Source organism: Apus apus, chromosome 2, assembly GCF_020740795.1.
Source record: "Apus apus isolate bApuApu2 chromosome 2, bApuApu2.pri.cur, whole genome shotgun sequence".
NCBI lineage: Eukaryota > Metazoa > Chordata > Aves > Apodiformes > Apodidae > Apus > Apus apus.
In genome coordinates, this window is record NC_067283.1 from 58,223,048 (window position 1) to 58,244,255 (window position 21,208).

General features: G+C 41.8%; 1 protein-coding gene across 2 annotated transcripts in view; it reads left to right on the plus strand.

The window, feature by feature from the left end:
- The first annotated feature begins 252 nt into the window (after positions 1-252).
- Positions 253-21,208, plus strand: part of IGFBP3 (insulin like growth factor binding protein 3) — a 35,214-nt gene continuing 14,258 nt past the window's right edge. The window contains exons 1-4 of one of the 2 annotated variants that reach the window (XM_051612582.1): positions 259-1,225; positions 5,018-5,244; positions 7,443-7,562; positions 12,910-14,089. In XM_051612582.1, the coding sequence (XP_051468542.1) occupies positions 844-1,225; positions 5,018-5,244; positions 7,443-7,562; positions 12,910-13,035 (855 nt within the window). In that variant the 5' untranslated portion in view covers positions 259-843 and the 3' untranslated portion in view covers positions 13,036-14,089. Of the gene's footprint in view, positions 1,226-5,017; positions 5,245-7,442; positions 7,563-12,909; positions 14,090-21,208 lie in introns of those variants that run through there. The other variant, XM_051612583.1, reaches the window with a different exon arrangement.

Here is a 21,208-nt window from a genome sequence, read left to right on the forward strand (position 1 = left end):
CACGACGTGTCCCTCTCCACAGAGCCCTACCCCTTCCAGTTGATTTCTAAGAAGAGGCCATAAACCCCCGTAAGTATCGCGCCGCCCCGCCCCGCTCTCCCAGTCCTCCGCGTCCCGACCCTGGCGCTGGCGAGGGCCGGCGCTCTGCGCGGAGCCGCTGGTTATTCATGGCGCGGGGAGGGCCCGCGGCCGCGGCCCTATATAGAGCGGGCCGGGCGGCCTCTGGGGGTAGGTGGGCGAGGAGCGGAGGCGAATGGCAGGCGGCAAGAAGAATAAAAAGAAGGGAACCTTGCTTTCTTAATTCATTTTTCCCTCTTTATTTTTTCCCTCGCCACCTCCGGTCTTTCTCCTGTATTTTTTGAAGTGATTTTGGACCGAGTTTTTTTCAGACCGTCTGGGCTTGGCTTTTTAATTTTTTTTTTTTTTTTTTACTTCTACAAAGCGTTTTATTTTATATTTTTTTTTCCTAAGTATCGTGTGTGGCAAAGAAAAAAAAAAAAAAGCGTCGAGCCAAGTGATTCAGGCGCTCTGCAGGGACGAGGGGTGCGCAAAGAAAGAAAGAAAGAAAGAAAAAGTTGCCTTGGTTGCTCGCGAGCTCTTGCTACCTTGATGTGATTAAGGGCAGCCGGCTGAAGAAAGGGCAGCGCAGCCTGTAGGGGTGCGAGCGGCTGCCGGTTCCTCTCCCTGCAGCCCCTCGGAGGCGGCGAGGGCGGTGCGTGCTGCTCCCCCCTGCCCGCCGCGCCGCGTTCCGGCGGGCCGGGGCCGGCGTCTGCGTCCTCCTCCTGCGCCCCGGCCGGGGCTGCGCGGGGGCGCGTCCCGGCGCCCCCCCCTCTGCCGGTTGCCATGGTGCCGCGGCCCGGCGTGCTGCGGGCACTGGTGGTGGCGGCGGTGGCGCTGCTGGCCCCGCGGGCGGCGGCGGCGCTGGCGGGGCCGGTGGTGCGCTGCGAGCCCTGCGACACGCGGGCGCTGCAGCGCTGCAAGCCCCTGCGGCCCGACTGCGCCGAGAGGGTGCGGGAGCCGGGCTGCGGCTGCTGCCTCACCTGCGCTCTGCGCCCGGGACAGCCCTGCGGCATTTACACCGAGCGCTGCGGCGCCGGCCTGAGCTGCCAGCCGCGGCAGAAGGAGGCGCGGCCGCTGCAGGCTCTGCTGGAGGGCCGCGGACTCTGCACCAACGCCACGGCGGGCGGCAAGCTGGGGGCCTTCTTGTCGGAGCCGCACGCTGTAGGTAAGGGGGCAGCGCCTCAGGGCAGGGGGGAGGGGGCGCGCGTAATCGTAGAGATCGCGTATACGCGCCTTTGCTTTCTTGTTCGCTGTTTCATTGCCTTTTTGAGAATTTATTTTAAGTTCAAAAGTTGCACGTAGTAAGACGGGGGAGGCCCCGGCAGGCTTGCTGCAGACCTGTCCTTCCGGAAAGGCCCCTCGCACGCTGCCCGGCGCTCTCCGCTGGCTGCGGGTCCGCCGGGGGCTCCTGCGGCAGCCACGCCGCTGAGTCCGGGATCGTTTTGCAGGAAGGGTGCTTTTGGCGAAGGAAAGGAAGATTTATTTCTTATACCTTATTTATGCATAAATTTGTTTTCTTCAACACTGATGCTTAGAATGAGCTCCTCGCAAAAGAGGCGGACTTGCTCTTTTTTTAAAAAATGGGTGTGGGTGGTGTGGGGAGAGATTGCGTGTGGCTTCCGCGGGTGCGTGGGCCTGCCAGACTGCAGAGCCTGGGTGGAAAGAAGGTGAAATCCTCGCCATTTTTCCCAGTGTTCCTGGAAAGAGAGGTGCGAGAAAACTGGCCAACTCCTGCGCTGCAGCGTGGTGAAGCTGGAAATGCTAAGCACAGAGAGGAAAAAGATGAAAAATAAAGACATAAACTTAAATATTCCCCTACTCCGGGAAGATGGTTATTCAGAACAAAGCGTTTGCACAGCAGTATTTAAGAGGACGTTGGTTTTTTTGTCTGCATTGCAAATGAATCTTTGGTCAAATGAAGCTTTTTGGTACCTCTTGCATGTCTTGTAAGTGAGATGTTTACAGAACGGGTTTTGTTTTGTTTAAAGAGGAAGACACCGTTGGGAAAAATGTTAGCATGCACATTTGGAAGCTTAAGACGGGGAAACTTGGAATTCAGATCAAGAAAGCACAGTCCCTCTGTGCAAACATTTCATTAAACTGTTTGCTAACCAACAGCAAGTATGTTAACATTTATTTAATAGAAAAGTGTGTCAAAAGGCTTTCCACTGCATTTTTGGGTCGTTCTGCTGGGTTGCAGGGACTCTTTGGCTAGCCTCTCCTTAGCTGAGGAAATGGCACCACTGCTTCAGTTAACTGGCTGCTGTGACAGTAGGAGATGCCTTGATGTCTTTTATTTATGTGCTGCTCCTAAGCTGTGACAATTTGAATGAGAGTTCATAGGTACTCACTAAAGTTTTAGTTCTAATTGGAACATGGAGCAGCTTCCTTCATCACATGGACTTGGCTCTGCAAATTCATCCGTCACATAATTTGGAAAAGAGGAGGGGTCTCCTCCGTCGGTGCTGTTTAATGTAGGGGTAGTGCTTTTAACAGTGACTGTTAGAGAAGGAGAAAGGGGAAGACAGAGCTGCACTTTGCTGAAGATCTTTCAATTTTTAGCCTAAAAAGTAAAAATGCAAGGTTCCTGGTCTGCATTCTTGGCTGAGGGAGAACTGATTCTGAAATCACTAGGAGCTTTGATTCCTTAAACATGCAAAGTAGGCCCCTTACAGTTCAGATTTAAGGAGTAAAGGTTGCAAATCTGGGGTGCAAGATGGAAGAAGTCTGCAGAACCTGTGGGATGTCTAATGCCTGCCTAATCATGAGGACCACTCCACTTTCAGCTCTAAATCCAGAACTGCCTGGTACACACCCTTCCCAAGCAGGATCATATCATCTGCCTTACACAGAACTAGGTCCTTCATTATGTGCTACACTTTTGGTTGATTGTAGTTTACAGAAATTGCTACAAATTGGTGATGGATATTAGAGTAGCTTCTTAGCAACAGCTGTAGTAGACCACTGACTTACTTTCCAGTTTTTTGTTTGGTTATGGTTTTATTGCACAAAAGTGTTATGTAGTAGTGTGCATGTCAACCCTTCCAACCTTTCTTTTAAAAAAGAGAGCAAGTAGTTCTGGTAGCAGTTTTGTTTCTGTTATGAGGGTTCAAAGCTGGCATGGTACCAACTTTTGTGAAACTGAGTTAATCAAATAAGCTTTACAGTTTAAAATGTAGCATTATGACCATTCCAAACTGAAGTGTAAGAAGTGCTATTGAAATGTGATGGTCTATCTAAACTGAAATGACCAGCCTGGTAATTATTTAATGCACATTTAAGAATATTTTCTACTTATTTTTGTTAGGGGAGGCAAACAAATGAACTGGACTGGTTGCAGAAAACTTAGTAGGCATGGTATTTAATTTTAGGAGATTCAGGTCTGTAACATTTTATTGTGCAATTTCTTGCAAACTTCATTGAGAATGTGGAAAAAAAATAACCAGTTTAAAAACAGGATATTAAACCACAAAAAAAAATATGTTCAAATACTGCTCAGAGTCTTGAGTTAAACCCCCAAAAGCCAGGAAATTTAGACTTAAGACTTAACTTCCTTAATCCATTCGCACTGGTAGTTGGATTTTCCTGGTTAATTATGTCAATTGCCAACAGTGGCTACACTAAAACCACTGGTACCAAGATCTTAACTTGGATGCCTTCTCCTCTTCCTCATATTTCTCCACTATTCCTGTGTATTGACAGTACCACTGTACTGCCTGTGTTGAAATATTTGGAGTCCGTGGACTATGTGAACATGGCCTTTCACATTCAGCGCTGAATTTCTTGGCTTTTGTGGTTTTTCAATGAGTCATCAAGTACAATTTTAATACAGATTTCCAGGATGGTCCTTGCACATCAGTTATCATTCTGCACTCCCAATATGTTTGTCTTAAAAAAAAAAAAAAAAGTGTTCAGCAGCCAAGGCAGCAACTAGTGAGACTTAGCTGATAGGAATATCCAAAATTTAAGAATTCCCTGGAGGAAGTGCAGCCAGTTCCAGTTATACTGCAGCAGTCCTAAGACGGAGAAATCCAGTGTAGACAAATGCCTCACAGGGTACAGGAACACTAGGCTTATGCAGTATTTTGGAAAAATGTGCTTCTCCTCTGTTTTTATGGATGGTAGTTTAAAGAGAAGATATTTTTGGAGCTCATGATGAAAGCAGATGTTTGTCCTTTGACATCATTACAGAATAAATGGCATTTTTTGTCCATTACCTTTAAAATGTATTTTGTACATCTAGAAATGTTTCTGATTTTACTAGCAGAAGAATAAAAATGTACGCTTTTTTTAATTAATATTCTAGATGTTGAATAAAATTTAAAAAGAAAGTGTTAAAAATAGCAAACTAGAACCATGAAACTCAGCACTGTAGAATTTATTGTATTAACGCCTCTTTAAAAAATAATAAAAAATACCATCCTAGGGAAGAGTCACACTACAGGCCCTAAGGTAGCCACGCCAGCCGCGTTTAACTGAAGTCGATTAAATCAGCGGTGGGTCAGCAGGGGCGGAGTGGAACGCTCGGCGTTCCCAACAGCAGGCGCGGCTGGTGCGCTCTCCCGCTCCAGCGGCGCTCGCTCCGCTGGCAGCGCAGACTTGGATCCGATGGGCGGAACTGCAGCCGGGGCCGAGGGGCGAGAAGCCGGGGAAGTGGGTGGGGACTTTCAGCCAAGCGGAGGTTGCTGGTTTTGAGGTGTTGTGCTGCCATCACGGGCAGTTTAGTGGGGTACCTTGCGAGGCTGCCCGGAGCAAGGGGATGCTTCAGGCACAGAAGTTGTTGCTTGGCAACAAAGGTGCTCGTGCATGGGGAATGCTGAGTTGGTAATATTTTTATATATTGCTATTTTGTAAAGGAAAATTAAGCATGTAGGCCAATCTAGTGGCTTGCTGCCCTTCGAGATGCAGCTGGCAGTTGATTAACATTGTTTCTTCACTGCCTTTGTTCTTCTCGAAGGAAATTCCAGTGATTCACAAGAGGACCGGAGTACCACCAGTGCAGAAAATCAGGCCATCCCAAACTTGCAAAAGGTGCCACATCCTAAATCGCATCGACTGCACATAAAAATGGATATAATCAGGAAAGTGCAAGCCAAAAATACTCAGCGCTATAAAGTGGAATACAATTCGCAGACTACGGATACAATGAATTTGTCTTCCAAATCCAAACAGGAGACTGAATATGTAAGTATTTCCCAGAATGTGTGCATATGTATGTTGTGCACATGACAAGATAAATAAACGAAATAACTAAATGGTGGTAACTGTTGTATCCACTTAGGGCTAACTGTTTAACCAATAAAACTGTCAGCAGACCAAGCAGATCACATTCAGAAAACATAGAGACCTAACACAGTGATGTTTACACTGATGCGAGTATGATTTTCACTAATTCATTTCTTAGAGATCAAAAACTCTTTTTCTGTCCTGTAATTATCATGCATTTAAGTGAGTGGACTTGGGACAGCTGTAATAGTCTCCTCATTACATTTGATTGCAAACAGTATTATTGGGTTGCAATAATGGAAAAAAGGTGTTTTGCATTTAGTAGTGTAGTGGCACTGTGTTCACCCTCCATGGCCTAGATCAAGGAAGATGAATTTAGGCTGGATTTATTAGGATCTCTACTGATCAGTCATTGTTTGTATGATGTGCCGAACACTGCCTCAACTTGGTGTTGTTTGGTGCCGCTGCCTGAAAGCTCACAGGCACACAACCTGCCATTGCTTCCTGCTGACTGTGCCCAGTGAATTTACAGGGCAGCCGGAGTGTGGTGAATACTAGGGGAGAATAATTCGTCTTCCTGGAAATCCTGTTTATCCTTGTGCCTGTGCTAGATAGCCTAAACAATATGTCTGGATATACTGAGAGATTTCATCAAAACAGTGGTGTTGAAACCAGGCATAACTTCCCATCTGCAAAAGAAGGTTTTAAAACCTGTGTGAGGTGGATGGTTGTGACTGAAGATAGTGTGGCCTCCACGTTAACAGAGCAAAGGTGGTGAAGCTGTAGATTTAGTATGTCACTGATGTCCAGCTATCTAGTAAAAATGAGTATCTGCATTCCAGCATGTACTCCGTCAAAAAATGTGAAGTAAACTGCCAACAGTAAAAGCTTTGGTAGCTCTGAGGAAACAGTCCTGGGTCTTAACTAGGATGAACACTTCACTTACATGAGCAAAGATATACTGACTTAACCAGGGCTGCTGATGTCTGTAAGAACCAGAAATAAATCCATGGGGGCCAGATGCTTTTGTCAGTAAGTGCTCTTCTAGCTGTGACTGCTTGTTAGCTTTTGATATTGATCTGTCTGACTGTGGAAGTCTGCATCAATATAATAATTAAAGAAAAAATCCGTTGATCTTTTAGTAAGCCTAACCTGGGACCAAATCTTAGAACATGTGTGATTTGCAGTCAGTGTCTGAGAAGTTTCATTTTTTAATGAACTGTGAATAAGAGCAGCTACTTGAAGTGCCAGTTTAGAACTTGTGAGATTGATATTAAAATATGTGAAAGCAGCAATGAAGGTCTTTGCTAACAACAAAAAAATAATTTTAATGTCCAGTAGAACTGTGGAGTCTGTATGCTTTCAGACACTCACTTGAAAGGCACTTTACATGAGCAAGCCACTTGGAAGTATAAATGTCAATGCTTCACTAATTAAACTTTAAACCAAATTAATCTTTGTGTTGATACAGCAACTTAAACATTTTAAACTTATGCAGCCATGCAAAGGAAGTTTTTGAGATCTCTTCTGGAGAAGCGGGCTGGTGGACTGAGTAATGTGGCCAGACAGGAGTGCAGTTTAACACAGAAACTGGCAACTGCTGTCCAAAGTTGCAGTATTTTTACATGTGCATTTTACGTATGTGTTTACATAATGCATATATATGCATTATGCCAAACTACTTGTTTTCAATTAAATCCATTCATTGAAGCTTTCAAATCTGTCAGAATCACAAAAATTAAATAGCATTAGGGAAAATCTACCAAGTGGTATCTTCTCAGTTGCCTACTGAGTTCTTGTTTTTCCACTTGGTGCAAGGCCAGGCTTTCCAAACCTAAGTTATGTTATATATGATTTATGTACATGCTGGTTAAGCCTTCCAGTAGCTAGATGTGGCTGTTATTTCAACTGGAAATGCCATTCTGTGCCTCAGCATAGCATAGGGTCTTCACTATTTAGAAATTGGTTTATCCTGAGTAAAGCAGAAAGTCAGAATTTTGTCTGTGAATGGTCTGCCTTTTGGCATAACCAGCATTCCTTTTTTAATGGATTTGTTTGTGTTTATTCTTCTTGCCCTTTAAAGATTTATTAACTCTTGTGTGAAAGAAAGCATTTGGGAATGAAGTTTCATTTTTCCAAAACATGCTTGTTAACAGGGTCCCTGTCGTAGAGAAATGGAAGACACTTTAAACCATCTAAAGATCCTGAATGTCTTGAGTCCCAGGGGCTTTCATATTCCGAATTGTGACAAGAAGGGGTTTTACAAGAAAAAGCAAGTAAGTACAGAGTCTTGACCATTTCAATGAATTCACATTTTCTGCATCATCACTGAAGGATCTTGCCAGCAAGCTGCATTACGTATCGTTTTACAGAGGAACTAGTTTATTTCCAGTTTTAGGACCTGATCTTATAGTGAACCTTGTAAAGTGGGGAGAGTGTTTTTATTTTCTGTTGATCATGACAACAGATTCCTTTGAGAAACTTCATGCCTCATCACACATGGGTTGGCTGGTGTCCTAGATGCTAATGCCCTTTGGCTTTAAAAGAGCAGCACCTCTGTAATAACCCACAGAGCTGAATGTTGCAATCATCATATGACTGCAATAGATCAATTGAATTGTAAATAGCTGCTTAAGAGTTCCTAGAAGTACTGCACTGGGTCATATTACAAAAAGCAACTCAGAAAGGTATATATCTGTCCTTTATGAGCTACACAGATCACTTCCAAAATCATGTTATTGTGAAAGTGATACATCTAGTAGTTAACTCTGCAGCAAGGATGGCTTCTCAGCTGTCTTCTGTTCTGGGGCTGTGACCTTTCTTGACAAATGTAGACCTAAGCTGCACGTATTAATGGGTTAGTTGTGTCAGGTTGAGCTATGGCAGCATTCTCCATTCAGTTCTCTCCTTGAAGCTCATTCAGGAACAACTTGCCAGGTTCTTTGCTTAGTGTGCACATCCCATCTAATTCCAGTGTTTGGTTAGTAACCTGCCTGCAAATGTGTTTCTTGGTATAATTCCAGAATTTCCTAAATTCAAATGTTTCTTTAAGATTTGCCTCAAAGAAAGCCCATCTGTAAGGACAGATTTTGTTTATGGACCATCTTGATTCTCCCATTTGCGTTTACACAAGTCAGCCTCTCTATCTCTTGTAACCAAAGGAGTTGCTGACTCTGTTAATATCTAAGGCAGTTCATTGGTTGTAAGTGAGAGGGCAACCTCTGACCAGGCAGCCTTATTTTGGGAATGCTATATCTGAATTTCTTGGCTTCCAGTTTTCTTAGAAACAGTATTTCCCTTTCACGTATTCCCTGGGATTCTGTGTTAAGCTGGCAGTGTCAGGTGGGGCATTTACAGTAGGGGAGAGGTTTCCAGCCTTCCTTTCCGTCATCATCCCAGAACTGACTGCGATGTTTGACCTTCAGTGCGTGCTGCTGAGCTTTTCTATGCTCCTCAGCTTTTCCTGAGCAGGTGGTGGCAACTCCCAAGCAGGGCCAGAGTTTCTTTTTGTTGTCTGGAGTTTTGAGAAGCTGTGTTGTTCACATTCTGCTGCATGTAAATTAGCACAGAGAAATGCTCTAATCTCAGCCTGCTTTTGTTTAGAGAATATGTTGGACTGATACATGGAATGCAGCTAGGACTGTGTTTTGTGCCTGTGTGATAAAAGCATTTGCTTAGTTACTCTAGAACGGCACATCATTTAACTGCATTCAAGGCACACAAGTGTACTGTAGCCCTTTTCCTTCTCTATGCATTACAGAAGACGGCATATAGTATTTGCTTAGTTCATCCTTTCTTCTGTCTTCAGACTCTGAGGTTTTTGCTTTGTCAGCAAAAAGGTGGTGGTTTGCATGCAGTCTTTGGCATGTGTGTGTAGTAAATCAGGTCCACAGCAAGCAGATATTGCAGTGCCTTACTTCAAAGGGTGACTATGCTTTAAAGTGCAGTCACAGTTCTGACACTGAGGTGTTAAAAAAGGAAATATGAAGGGAGAAAAATAGGGAAGACAGGTAATATACTTATCTAGTCTTTGTTCCTAGACATTGATTTATGAGAATAAGGTGTTGGTACAGAGTGAAGACATGCTTCTGCCCTCTGTGTGGTGTCCATGCTGCCTGGAGACTATCAAACTGCTTTAGGAAATGTTCCTGCACTATGTGAAACAGCCCATCTGTTCAGCAAACACAGAGGATGAAGGGGCACTTTCATACCTGGCCACCCTTATCAAGCATCATGCCAATTTACACAGGTCCAGTAGTTTCAATGGTAGTTTGAGACAACTAGGGATCCTGTAGGAGGTGCCTACAAATGGAGCCCATGTGAGTAAATACATGAAATGCAGTTGGGAGTGCTTCTCCTGTAAATGAACCTCAGTCAGCCCTGGGAACAGGTCTTCACAGGTAGGGCTTATAGAGGCAGACTGCTTCTCACAGGAGCAAAATGCAAACCAGAAAAAATGTTTTTTTAGTTACCCTTGTAGAATTAACTTCCAGAAAAAAGCATCAGTTTGAGGAGTGAGTCTGACTCACTGGCTGAATTCACTGTCTGCAAAGCAGCATGACCATTCTATTTGGTTTTCTTTTTGAAGCATCAACATGTAGGTCTGATATGTAGATGGTATGTGTCTGATAATGCAGATGTCTAATCTCATTAACAGAATGCTAGGCTATTTTAATAATTTCCTTCGTTGTTATTATTAGCAGCATTCAATCCGTAATTCAATTGCATTCTGTTGTAACAACAAAATCAATAATAAAAGGTCAGGAAATAGACAATAAATGTATCAGAAGTGAGTTCAAGCTAGCCATTGTTAATTCTGGGAACAGCAACCAAAACTATGGCCTTGGATGGTAATGTAGATAGGTGTGTAATAGTAGGAATCTGATAAATTATGATCACCCTGGAAACCAATAAAACTCATTCAGGAGGCACTTGACATGTTACTATATTGTGTCTTTCTGATCACCTGCTCTTCCAGTCAAGTTGAAAGCAGTTATTTCTCAAGATATTTGTGAATATTTTGAAATTGACTTTCCAGGAGCCATGGGGAGTAATTAGAATGTGTGAAAAAACATTAAGAAAATTAATTTATCTATCAGGGTATAACATAAAAAGTATTTCATACCTTGTGTTTATATATAGACATTTTAAAAACCAGACCTATTAAAATTTAGAAGTCTTTGTCTTAATTGTACTATTCAATTGTGGTATATAGATTGTGGAATAGGTAGATACAGGGACATTATTGCCTCGAGCAGGGGAAAAAAGGTTTTGATGAAGTTAGAATTACTATATGGGGTAATTACTAGAATTGCCCCATATTTGTGCATCAGAGCCAGATACCTAAATGTGAGCTGGCGTTGTTCCACTGAAAACAGAGCTGGGTTTGGCAGGAGCCAAAACAGCCTGAGGTAAATGTCTGCAGTCTGTTCTGGGAGACCACAGTTGTAGCTCCACAGAGATCTTTGGCTGACTAGGAATTCAGTGGGATACCATATACTTTGCTGTGCCCCACGAATGCCTCTGGCGGGGCTTCTTTGTGGAAGGGGGAGGGGCAGGTGGCATTTCTATCAGAAGTAGTCACTGGCTCCACCACTTGGGCAGCTTTCCAGCTTTTTGGACTTCTGAAGTAATACAGAAGAGCTGGGCAGAGCCTTGAAGTTTATGTGCAGTACAAAATTGAGAGGAATGGATTTTATTTTTTTTTTCCCCATATGAACTGTCTACCACTTCTCTAGCTGCTTCAGGATAAAAGCATCACTTTTGAATCAGAAGTGCTTTAGTATTGACAGCATGGCTGAGTGGGTAGTACAAAATCACAGATTGGAAAAGGTAAAGAGTTTCCTTACAAAACATTATTTCAGCTGTAGAATGATCTAAGGGTTTCATTTTCCAAATGGATTGTCTAGAAGAATAAAAAAATATTATTAGTAGGGGAGCTGTTCTGCAGACTAACTTCATGTTGTAGTTAATTCCAAAAATTGATTATGCAACTGTAAAAAGCAATCAAAACCTCCAACAACATGAGATAACTTTAATTGATCATTTGTTTTGAGAGTGATGCAAGCCTATGAATCAGCAAGAGTTGTGTAACGTACTTCATATAGTACTTCTAAAATGGGAGGCTGTGTTACTATTATTAGCAGAAGTGTAGTTTCATTGCTGGAGCGCCAGGCTGGCAGCCAGAAGCCCTGTGCTCTAATGTGGGCTCCATCTGTGCCTGGTTGCTTGGGAAAAACAACTCAGGAACTGCTGTCTCAGTTTCTTTTTCTGTAAAATTTAAATTGTGCAAAAAATGTTGTTTAGTAATTTCTCAGTTTTGGAGCATGAAGAATTTAAGTCACTAAATGCCACTTAAGCTAGAGTCCAGTCCAGACCCCACCAGAATTGAAGGAAAATTTCCCACTGACATCAGTGGATGTTGAACAGCCATTTACAGAAATCCTAGACAATATCATAGAATCATAGAATGGTTAGAATTGGAAGGGACCGTAAAGATCATTGAATTCCAACTCTCCTGCATGGGCAGGAACACCTCCCACTAGATCAGGCTGCTCAGAGCTCCATCCAGCCTGGCCTTGAATGCTTCCAGAGATGGAGCTTCCACAGCTTCTCTGGACAGCCTGTTCCAGTGTCTCACTACCCTCACACTAAAGAATTTCCTCCTGATCTCTAACCTAAATCTCTCTTCTTTCAATTTAAAACTGTTGCAGTTTAAAATATGCACAAGCCCTAGTCAGGCTTTTAAGACAATACATATAATTCATAAAACTTACTTATATTAAAAGATGTAGTACAGCAAATCAGCCAAACAGGTAATTAGAACTCAAATGCAGCTAACCAAATGGTTTAGCTAATTATTAATGTAGGTGTTCTCTCAGTAAATTTGAACTTCTTTACCCAATACTTCACTAAAATAAGCTGATGCATAGTTTAAGCCTGATCTTGTCATCCTGCTGCCATCTGTTTGCATAGGACTAATGCAGAAGGACTGCAAATTCAGAGAAGAGAAGGCATTGTATTCTTTCTGCATTGGGCTTGTTACTCAAAATACATCACAAGGGTAGGTTAATTTTCAGTTACGGTGACTACCATTACTTAATTTACTCTAAAATAAAGTAAAAAAGATGGAAGCTTGTTTAGAAATTTGTGTCTAATGTGTGATCTTATCCCATCTGTCATTCAAAAGTTCCTGTCTTTCCTACTTCATTCTGACACAAATTAGTTGGGTCAGGGACCAGTGTGCTGGTGCAGGCTGTCCCATGAGTGACCCAAACTCACAGTTCTGTCCAAAATGCCACCCTTTCACCTGAGGCCCTAAATTAGGTGTAGAGAGGGTCAATCACTTTATGCAGCCCAACATTGCCTGATGTTTCCTTGCATACCTGCATGTGGAAAAGATACTTAGCTTTGTAAGCCACTGCCATACCCACATGGGAGATGGGGACACACCTGTTAGACTCTGGAGAATAAGCAGCTGAGCAGTGGTGGCAAAGTTTGATTCTGTTAGATATGGCCAGGATATGGAAGTGCAGCTATCAAATGAGCAGGAATCCCTGTTATATAATACTAACAGAGGAGAAAACAAAAATAATGCTAATGGGAGCTTTTATTATGTTTCAGTGTCGTCCATCCAAAGGCCGAAAGAGAGGTTACTGCTGGTGTGTGGATAAATATGGACAGCCACTTCCTGGGTATGACGGGAAGGGAAAAGGAGATGTCCACTGCTACAACTTGGAAAGCAAATGAGGGCTAGGTGCCAACTCTTCTGGCATCTGTGCATGGGCACTGGACCTTGCAGAGACATTGGAGGGGCTGGGCAAAACACTGTGGACTGTATTGGGTGTGGAATAACAAGCTCTGCCTCCTGCAGGAGGTGGGGAGTCACAACCTCTGTGGATGCTGCTGCAGCTGCACCCTGCCACCGAAGTGTTGGCTTCCTATAGGATGTGTAGGGAGCTCTGAATTCCCATGTAAACCTGCACTATTGATACCCAGAGAGAGAGAAAAACAAAAGGCACTTCAGAATGCATTCAGGGAGTCTCCACTGTCTTTTTAAAGAATGACCTGTGACCAATTTGATCCCAAAAGATACTGGGTTTTTATTTTAAAGAATTTATGGATTGTAAGTTTGTAAAAGTATAAAAGGAAAACAAAAAGAAAAAAAAACAACAAACCCACAAGAATTTAAAGGTTAAGCTTTTTTTTTTTATAGGTCTTACTTATCTTCACGGGTAAAGTGTTATAAAAATCTCAAATAACTTTTTAAAGAAACATATTTCTAAAATAAAGACATGGCTATTTTTTTAGTAAAATATATTATGAATATTCTTTTAGTCTGTATTTAATATAATTGTTTTTTTAAAACTTTATTTAAATATAATGTGAATACCAAATACTACACAATAATTCTTGTATATACTTCTGTATGCAAAGAGAAAGGAAGGGTAAGAAAGATTTAGAAATAGGTATAGATCCATATGCACACATGACCTATTCTAGGTAATAGAAATTAATTTGTGGTGTGAAGGAAGTGTTTCCAGTAGAGATTAAGATTTGTTATTTGAAGTAACTACAAATACCAATATCATATTTCTTTTAAAAAAATATATAATTATTGTATTGGTATTTCTTACATACCCATCACTGTGTCTTATGCTACTGGAAAGGGTAACAGTTGCACGGAAGCTCTCAGTAAAACATTCTTCTGTCTGTCCTTCGCTTCAGCTTGTGCAACAGGACTTACCTTTCCTCCTTTTACTAATACGGAATATTCATGGACAAAAAAATTGCCATTACAGTATCACCTTTTCTATTTGCTTATTTATTTTGAAAATATGTATCTATTCGGTGGTGTCTCGGTACAATCTACCAAGGCATGTGCTCTGCATAAGGAACTCCTGTTTAAAAGAATGCCGACAAGATGGGGGAACATGGACCTGGGTGTAAAGACCCATGCACTTCATTTATGCTCTACACAATCGTTTGCTTTGACTTTAGTAGGAATTATGTGCCTGCATCTAAGTGTAGAATAAGAACGATCTGGTTTAAGTATTTAAGCCTAGTGTCTGCCATGATGTTATATGTTCTTTTAATTGGAAGAGAAAATACTCGGGTTTGTCCTGGTATGTGATGCTTTCACATAAGGAGAACTTTGGAAACATTTTTTTTCAGGCTGATTGTTTAGGTTGAACTTCATGAGAAAGTTTGTATGAGAGTGAAATCTGGATAAGGAAAGGTGGCCTCTTAAATGTAACATCTCTCTGGAAAGTAATGCCATATTTTGTATATGTATTTATTTATATATTTTATATAAATATCCCATATATTTATATAAATATATAATATATTCCTATATGTGTAATTATAAATGCTTGATGTTACTAGAAAAAAACCCATTGACACTGTAATTTCCTGTTGGGCTGGGAACTGTATGGAAACTTAAGGGCAGTGGATTTCTAGCTGATGGGGAATGGGATTGTGCCTACAGAGGAGAGACTGTGAGGCTGAGTATCCGATTCCTTTCCCACCCCATGAATTACAATCACCCTTGTTCCTGCCAGCAATGGCAAATGTCTTGAAACTCTGACATGGAAATATTTGAACATGCAGCTTGCCAAGATTGGGACAGCTGATCACCATTAATTAGATGTTTATAGAGTTACCCTGAAAAGTAGCAGCTGAACAGCCCTGTGTGCATTCTGCATATCTTCCTCATTTCTATCTAATGAAATGAGTTCACATCATCATTAAAACTGATTTTTTTAACCTTAGAGTAAGAAAAAAAAGTATATGTCAGGTGATGCTTGCTCCAGGCTAATACAGATTTCCTGACAGATGGTTACAGAAAGCTTTGTAAGGTGAAGACTTATTGCAGTATTTTTACTGCTAATGCAAATGTAATGCCTGCAAAGATTTGTTGGCAAAAAAATAAATGATGGGTTTTTAAAAAAAAAAAAAAGTTGTAAACTAGCTTCTTTCAAATAATTTTACAGAGGAAGGAAAATTATGTATACACCTGTATTTGGACACATAGCCGTAGATACAAAAAGAAGCGTTGGCTTCATGAAAGTGATTTAGTGTATTAGTTTGGGGGTTGGTTTGTTTTGGTTGTTCTGTTTTGTTTTGTTTTGTTTTGTTTGCTATCTCATCAGCCTTCTGGAAAAGGAAAGCAACTTCTCACCAAAAAAGGTAGATAACTACAAAATAATATTACCCCCCAAAAAAATCCCAAACAAACCACTCTTCAAAATTAAGATCATCAGTAGTGGCTTTTTCCTTCCTTTTTTTTTTAAAAAAAACAAACAAACAAAAACAAAAACATTCTTATTTGTATGAAGACAAGAGTTCAATGCAACGAACAAGTTACTTCTCATTCACAGATTTCTCTCAGGGCTATGGGAGCCAGGCTGCAATTCAAACAGAAATACTTGTGGGCTACAACCAGGCAGAAGAATGCAGGCAGTGTATGGCAAATGTATGGGTCAGTATTGGTTCAGGGGAAGATGTCCCTTCACGCACAGGTTAGAAATGTTTTATGCTAAGAACTGCAGTGAGTGGAGTACTAATGCATTAGAAAAATACCTCCTGTTTGTGTGCCTTTTTTGCCTTAAGCTCAAGTGGTTTATTTTTCTAAGTGAACGTTTGTCAGCTTTTTACTTATTTTTAACAAACTCAAGAATCTCGGGTGATCTGGATGAACATTATGAAGACTCAGAAAAATCCTTTTAACTGCTAACATTACATGTAAAATATTTGCAAGGAAAGGCACTAGAAAAGCTTAATGTATGTACTGCAAAAGTTGCTGATTTGAGCTTACTTCATCCCTAGTTTACATGGGTACCATATGTAGCCCAGATCAGGAACTATTTATTTTAACCAGTGTAATAAATAGTTGCATAAATCCCTAGAATTAACCAGAATGCAAGTTAAAGCTGCCTGCAGGCTGTTCTATTGTCTTTCAAATTATTTGAGAAAGTTCCCTTTTTTAATAAGCCTCCTGTGCCATAGTTTTTTGAGCTCAGAATATCCTCTCCACCTTTTTGGCATGCATGCTCTTCAGGGCATAATGTTAGCTATTTGTGCACAGGGGAAGGAGGCTTCAAAGAATACCAAAATCACAGAATTAATTAGTTTTTAGTACAGTCTGAACTTTTTATAACTAAATACCAGAGAAACCTTAACACAGCATAATTCTTTATTGAACTGAGCCCTAAATTTAAGTAATGGTTTCACAAACCTTTTGGGAAATAATTTTTTGGTATCTAGTCAGTCTAAAACCGTGTAAGCAAAGATGGCTCCACAGAGATTTTACTTATTAGGAATAGGAAATATATGTAAGGTATGAAAAGTACTAAGCAATTTTGTAGGACGCCAAAGCATATTAGTATTCAAAATGAAATGTTTATATAGGTAGCTGTTCTGTGCATGGTCCTGCTGTGCCTGTAGGAGCTCTTCACTTCTAATAATTTCTATGAGAAGAACATACTTGCACATTAGAAAGGACCTCTTTTCCTTCCCCCACTCCCTCTTTTTTTTTCTGAGATCCAAAAACAAGATCTGAAGATGGTAGCAAAGTAGGGCAAGCTTTTTCTGGTCAGTATCAGTAATGCCTTCATCTGCAAGTGCTGCAAAATTAATTTTGTTTTAGGCCACTGGAAGTGTTTTGGTGTGTCCAGTGAACCTGATTATTTTCTTCCAGTTGGAAAGTATTTAACCATGTGATTTTGGAGTCTCCATCCTTAGAAGAATTCAAAAGAAGTCTGGACATAGTTGTAGACAATTGTCTTTAGGTGGCCCTGCTTGAGCAAGTCAGTTAGACCAGGTGGCCTCCAGAATCCCTTCCAATTGCAGCCATCCTGTGATCCTATGAACCTGTCAGGATGTAATAGCTTGGTGTCTGGAGTTTGAGCGTATGAGATTGTCTACATTATACAATACATTGATTGAGAAGATGTTACATCTTTCTCTGCTAAAAAGGAAATTTCTTGGTAAAATGGCAAGTAGTGCACATTTGTTGCTCACCAGAAGTTGTTTCAGTTTTAAAATCCTGCATTTTTAAATTATTGCTTCCAGTTCAGATTTTGCAGCTGTACAAGCATACACACCAGCCTTAGAGGGAATCCCATTGTAAAAACCTTTGCTTTTGCCCTGTACATAAAATAAAAAATGCAAACTACTTCAAGGCTGAAAGTTGCAGCTGAAAAATAATGGAGACCAGGTACTAGCAGAAGCAAAGAATAATGTGGCAAATCTCAGTTTATCCTTGCAGAATGCATGTCCTGCTTTAGTATGTATCCTGGCTTTCCATTTCTGCTGACATATCCAAATTCCTTAAGAGCCTTTCTCTGTCATGGCTAATCTCACCCACTGCTCCCTCCAGAAGTGGGGATGGGAAGAACAGCAGTGAAGTTACTGCTGCAGAGAGCAGCTGAGATTTCCTCCAGAAAAATCTGAGGCTGAAGAAAATGTCATTGAGAAAGAGTGCTTGCCATAGCCACGTATGGTAAGACTTTCCAAAAGTGGGAGGGACTTGCTTATACGAGCCAGGCTGGGTGTGCATTTCCCTCACTCCCTGGAAACGAAGAGCAGAGGCTATTTTTGCCTGCTTATGCCACACAAAGAATATTCAAGGTGAACAAGTTTTCCTGCATCTGCTACATGTCACATAACTTGCAACCCATAACTTGCATAAAAAAGACCTGATTGAGCTTGGAAAGCTGATGATTGCTTTGTCACAGGGGGGCCACATGCAACCTTCAGCCCTCAGATCCTGTAATGCATTTCCACAGCTGCTATTTCCTTGCTACCAGTCACATGTTGCTGTTCTTCCTATTCTATTTCTTTGCTGGGGCTAAATAGGGAGGGCTCAGCAGAATAAACAGAAGCCAAAGGCAAAGAGAAAATATGAAAGAAGATTATGATAGAGCCAACATTTGCTCTAGGCCGCCAGAGATATCCCACACTAAGATGCTTTTTGAGGAACCTCAGCATCTACAGATCAGCCTGTTGAACTACAAAGCACCCTCTGAGAAAAAAAACGTCATGTCACCACTGGCATACTTACACAATTACAAGCCTTCATTTTGGCACAAATCGGCTGCATTTGTTAGCACTTGGAGGAGACTGAGAGCAGGAGCAAGACTACCTATGCCATATTCTGCACAGGAGAATGGCAGCAGGGAGGCATTGCTGGAGTAGCTGTCCCTTCTGGGAAAAGTGTCTTGTAAGGAAGCAACAATGTATCAAGCCTGTACACAGCTCTGCCTTCCCCTGCATGCCCTTTTCTCTGCTGGGGTGCTAATAACTGCCACAAAGAAGTAATAATCGAACATGGAGTCTGAAAAAGAAAGCAGAAACTTTTGCAAAATTAAACAGTCAAGATCTGGAATGGACTGAGTTTAGAATTGTTCATTTGACCTTACTTCAACGTCCATGAGCGCCCTTGCTCCCACATCTCTCCTGCAGGAGGTTGCCCCTCTCCCTGGGCCCTTGCAGTAGCTTACTTGCAGATGAACTTGGAACCTTGGTGGAGGAGGTAGGTCAAGGGAGGAAGGAAGGAGGGAAAATAAAATAAAGCCCTTGTTTGTCGACAGAGCTATCATTAGAGCAGTTTTCGGTACACAGAGTACAAGTACTGGTATGTAAGCACATAGCGCTTACCCTGGTGGGTCTGAGGCAGTGTGATATAGCCAATTTGCCAAGCCTCCCCATACCTATACTTTGACCACCTCCCCTCATACCACAAAGGTTTAAACCATTTAGCATTCTTAGCTGTGGTGCAAGTCTCAACAATTGTGGATAACTGGCACAATAGTGTCCATGGTTACGCCCACCCCTTGGTCAAGAGCCGATCTATATGTTGCATCTCAGCCCTGATGACCTGAAGTGTCATGGGCCCATCAAGCCAGAGAGAGTTCACCCTTATGTTCCTAATCTAAGTCTATTTGGACCAACTGAGCAGCCACATGTACTCGTTGGTTTGTGTTGATGTTCCACGGTGGCTCAACTCAGAGGCATGTGTGCACCACGTTGGGCGCCAATAAATTGTTATCACTGTTTGACTCAGCATTGACAACAATGCTCTTGTTCCCCTCCCCCTCCTAGCCAGGTAGGGAAGGAAAGAGAGAATGAGGAGAGAGATGCTGTGGATTGAAAACTAAACTACACAGCTTTGATTAAATACTAATGATAAAAGAAAATATATACATTATATACAAATATGTTCAGGAAGGTGCACATGCTACACAGAGGAGCAAGTGCTCCTGCTCTGCTGCTGGTTTTTTTGGTGCTTTCTGGTAATACAGAACAGGCTGTGCTTCCAGCACATCCTCTCCTTTGTCCCCTCCCACCTTTACCTAAATGTCACTAGGTAACATAGGATGGCATGTCAGTAAGAGAAGGACTCAACTTGCCCCAACTCTGCTACTGTTACTCACAAGAAGCTGCTCATTTCCAATTTTCCTGTGTGGTCTGAATCCCTGCTTGATTCTTGATGGAGTGTACAACAAGTGCATAAAATAGTTGGTCCATAAATATGAAATGTGTTGGCAAATAGAAAGCCTAGGAACTGTCATCAGTGCAGCCTGGGGGGGGGGCTGTTTAGGCAAGTGGTTTATCAGAGAAGTGATAGCTGAGGAAAAGTAGACCCCCTTCAAAGGTAATGTCTGAAGATTACTTGTCCATTCAATGTGCAGCATGAGCTGAGAATCTAGCTTGGAATGAGTCACTTGGATTATTTTTTTACATATTAATATTGTTGTTGTTGCTGTTGTTATTATAATAATTATTATTATTTGGACAAGGATTAGACACTGATGTTCTGCAATAGCAAGGCAATGATTTGCATAGAAAAATAATGTTTCTAATTGTGCAAAGTCAGGGCTGCTAGACTGCTGGTAAAGCACAAACATCTTCTGTTCTGTCTTTGCAGAAAAAGACTCCTCTCTTTTAGTATTTTGTTGTGGCTCCCATGCAGTGTCTGATTCTATGGGAACACAGCATTTTCCAGGAGTGCAGAAAACCCTGTGGCAAGCCTCTGCTACGTACCATTCTTTTTCATCTCACTTTTTTTCTTCTTGACGAAATAAAGATTTATGCAACACATTTTGTTTGCCTTTTTATTTTGTGCCGTGTTTAGGATCAGTGTTCAGTATTAGCATTGGCTGCCATCCAACCCCATTTTCTTTCCTTATTTCTCTCCCTTCACCTGCGAATGTGTCTCTGCTATACCCTAAACTGATAAGCAGAAATTACTCAGTATGAGCAGAGCCCAATACCAAGTGACTGTAGGATGTCTTGTGCAGCTTAGGGGAAAAGGAGGGTAGAAAATGAAGTGCAGAAGGCAGTGACCTCATTTCTGTGCTATAAATACTTTGCATCTGGCAGTAGGCCAGGGGCAGGAGGAGGCATGGCTGGAACAAACCCTGCTGCTACAAAGCTGGCAGGGTTTTGGCAGGAAGAAGCACAAACGGGGTAGGTAAGGTTCTCAGGTAACATGAATCAAATATTGCAGATGCTCACCTAAGCTCTTCCCACTTTTTTTTTTTTTTTTTTTTTTTTTTTTTTTCGATGGGGAAGAAGGAGTGCAAGAGGGTGTGAAGGGAGGGAGCTGAAATAATGAGGAACAGTACATGCCCTTTACAAATTCAGCTGCAAGCCGGGTGACTTGAGTTGTTAAAGAGTATCCTGTGGCTCGTTTCTTTTTTTCCCCATTCATTCCCACCAGGCTTGACTTGCCAGTGCATGTGGGACCACTGTAGCAGGCACACACCGAAGCCTGGATTGCTAGCTGACACATGCCTGATTCAGAGTTAATGGTTATGGGGTTTAAAATTCATGGGGTTTATGGTTTGGTTAATGTTTGCACAGGGAGGGCTGCTCCTCAGGTTTCCCTCATGTTGGCTTCCCACATGTTAGCTGC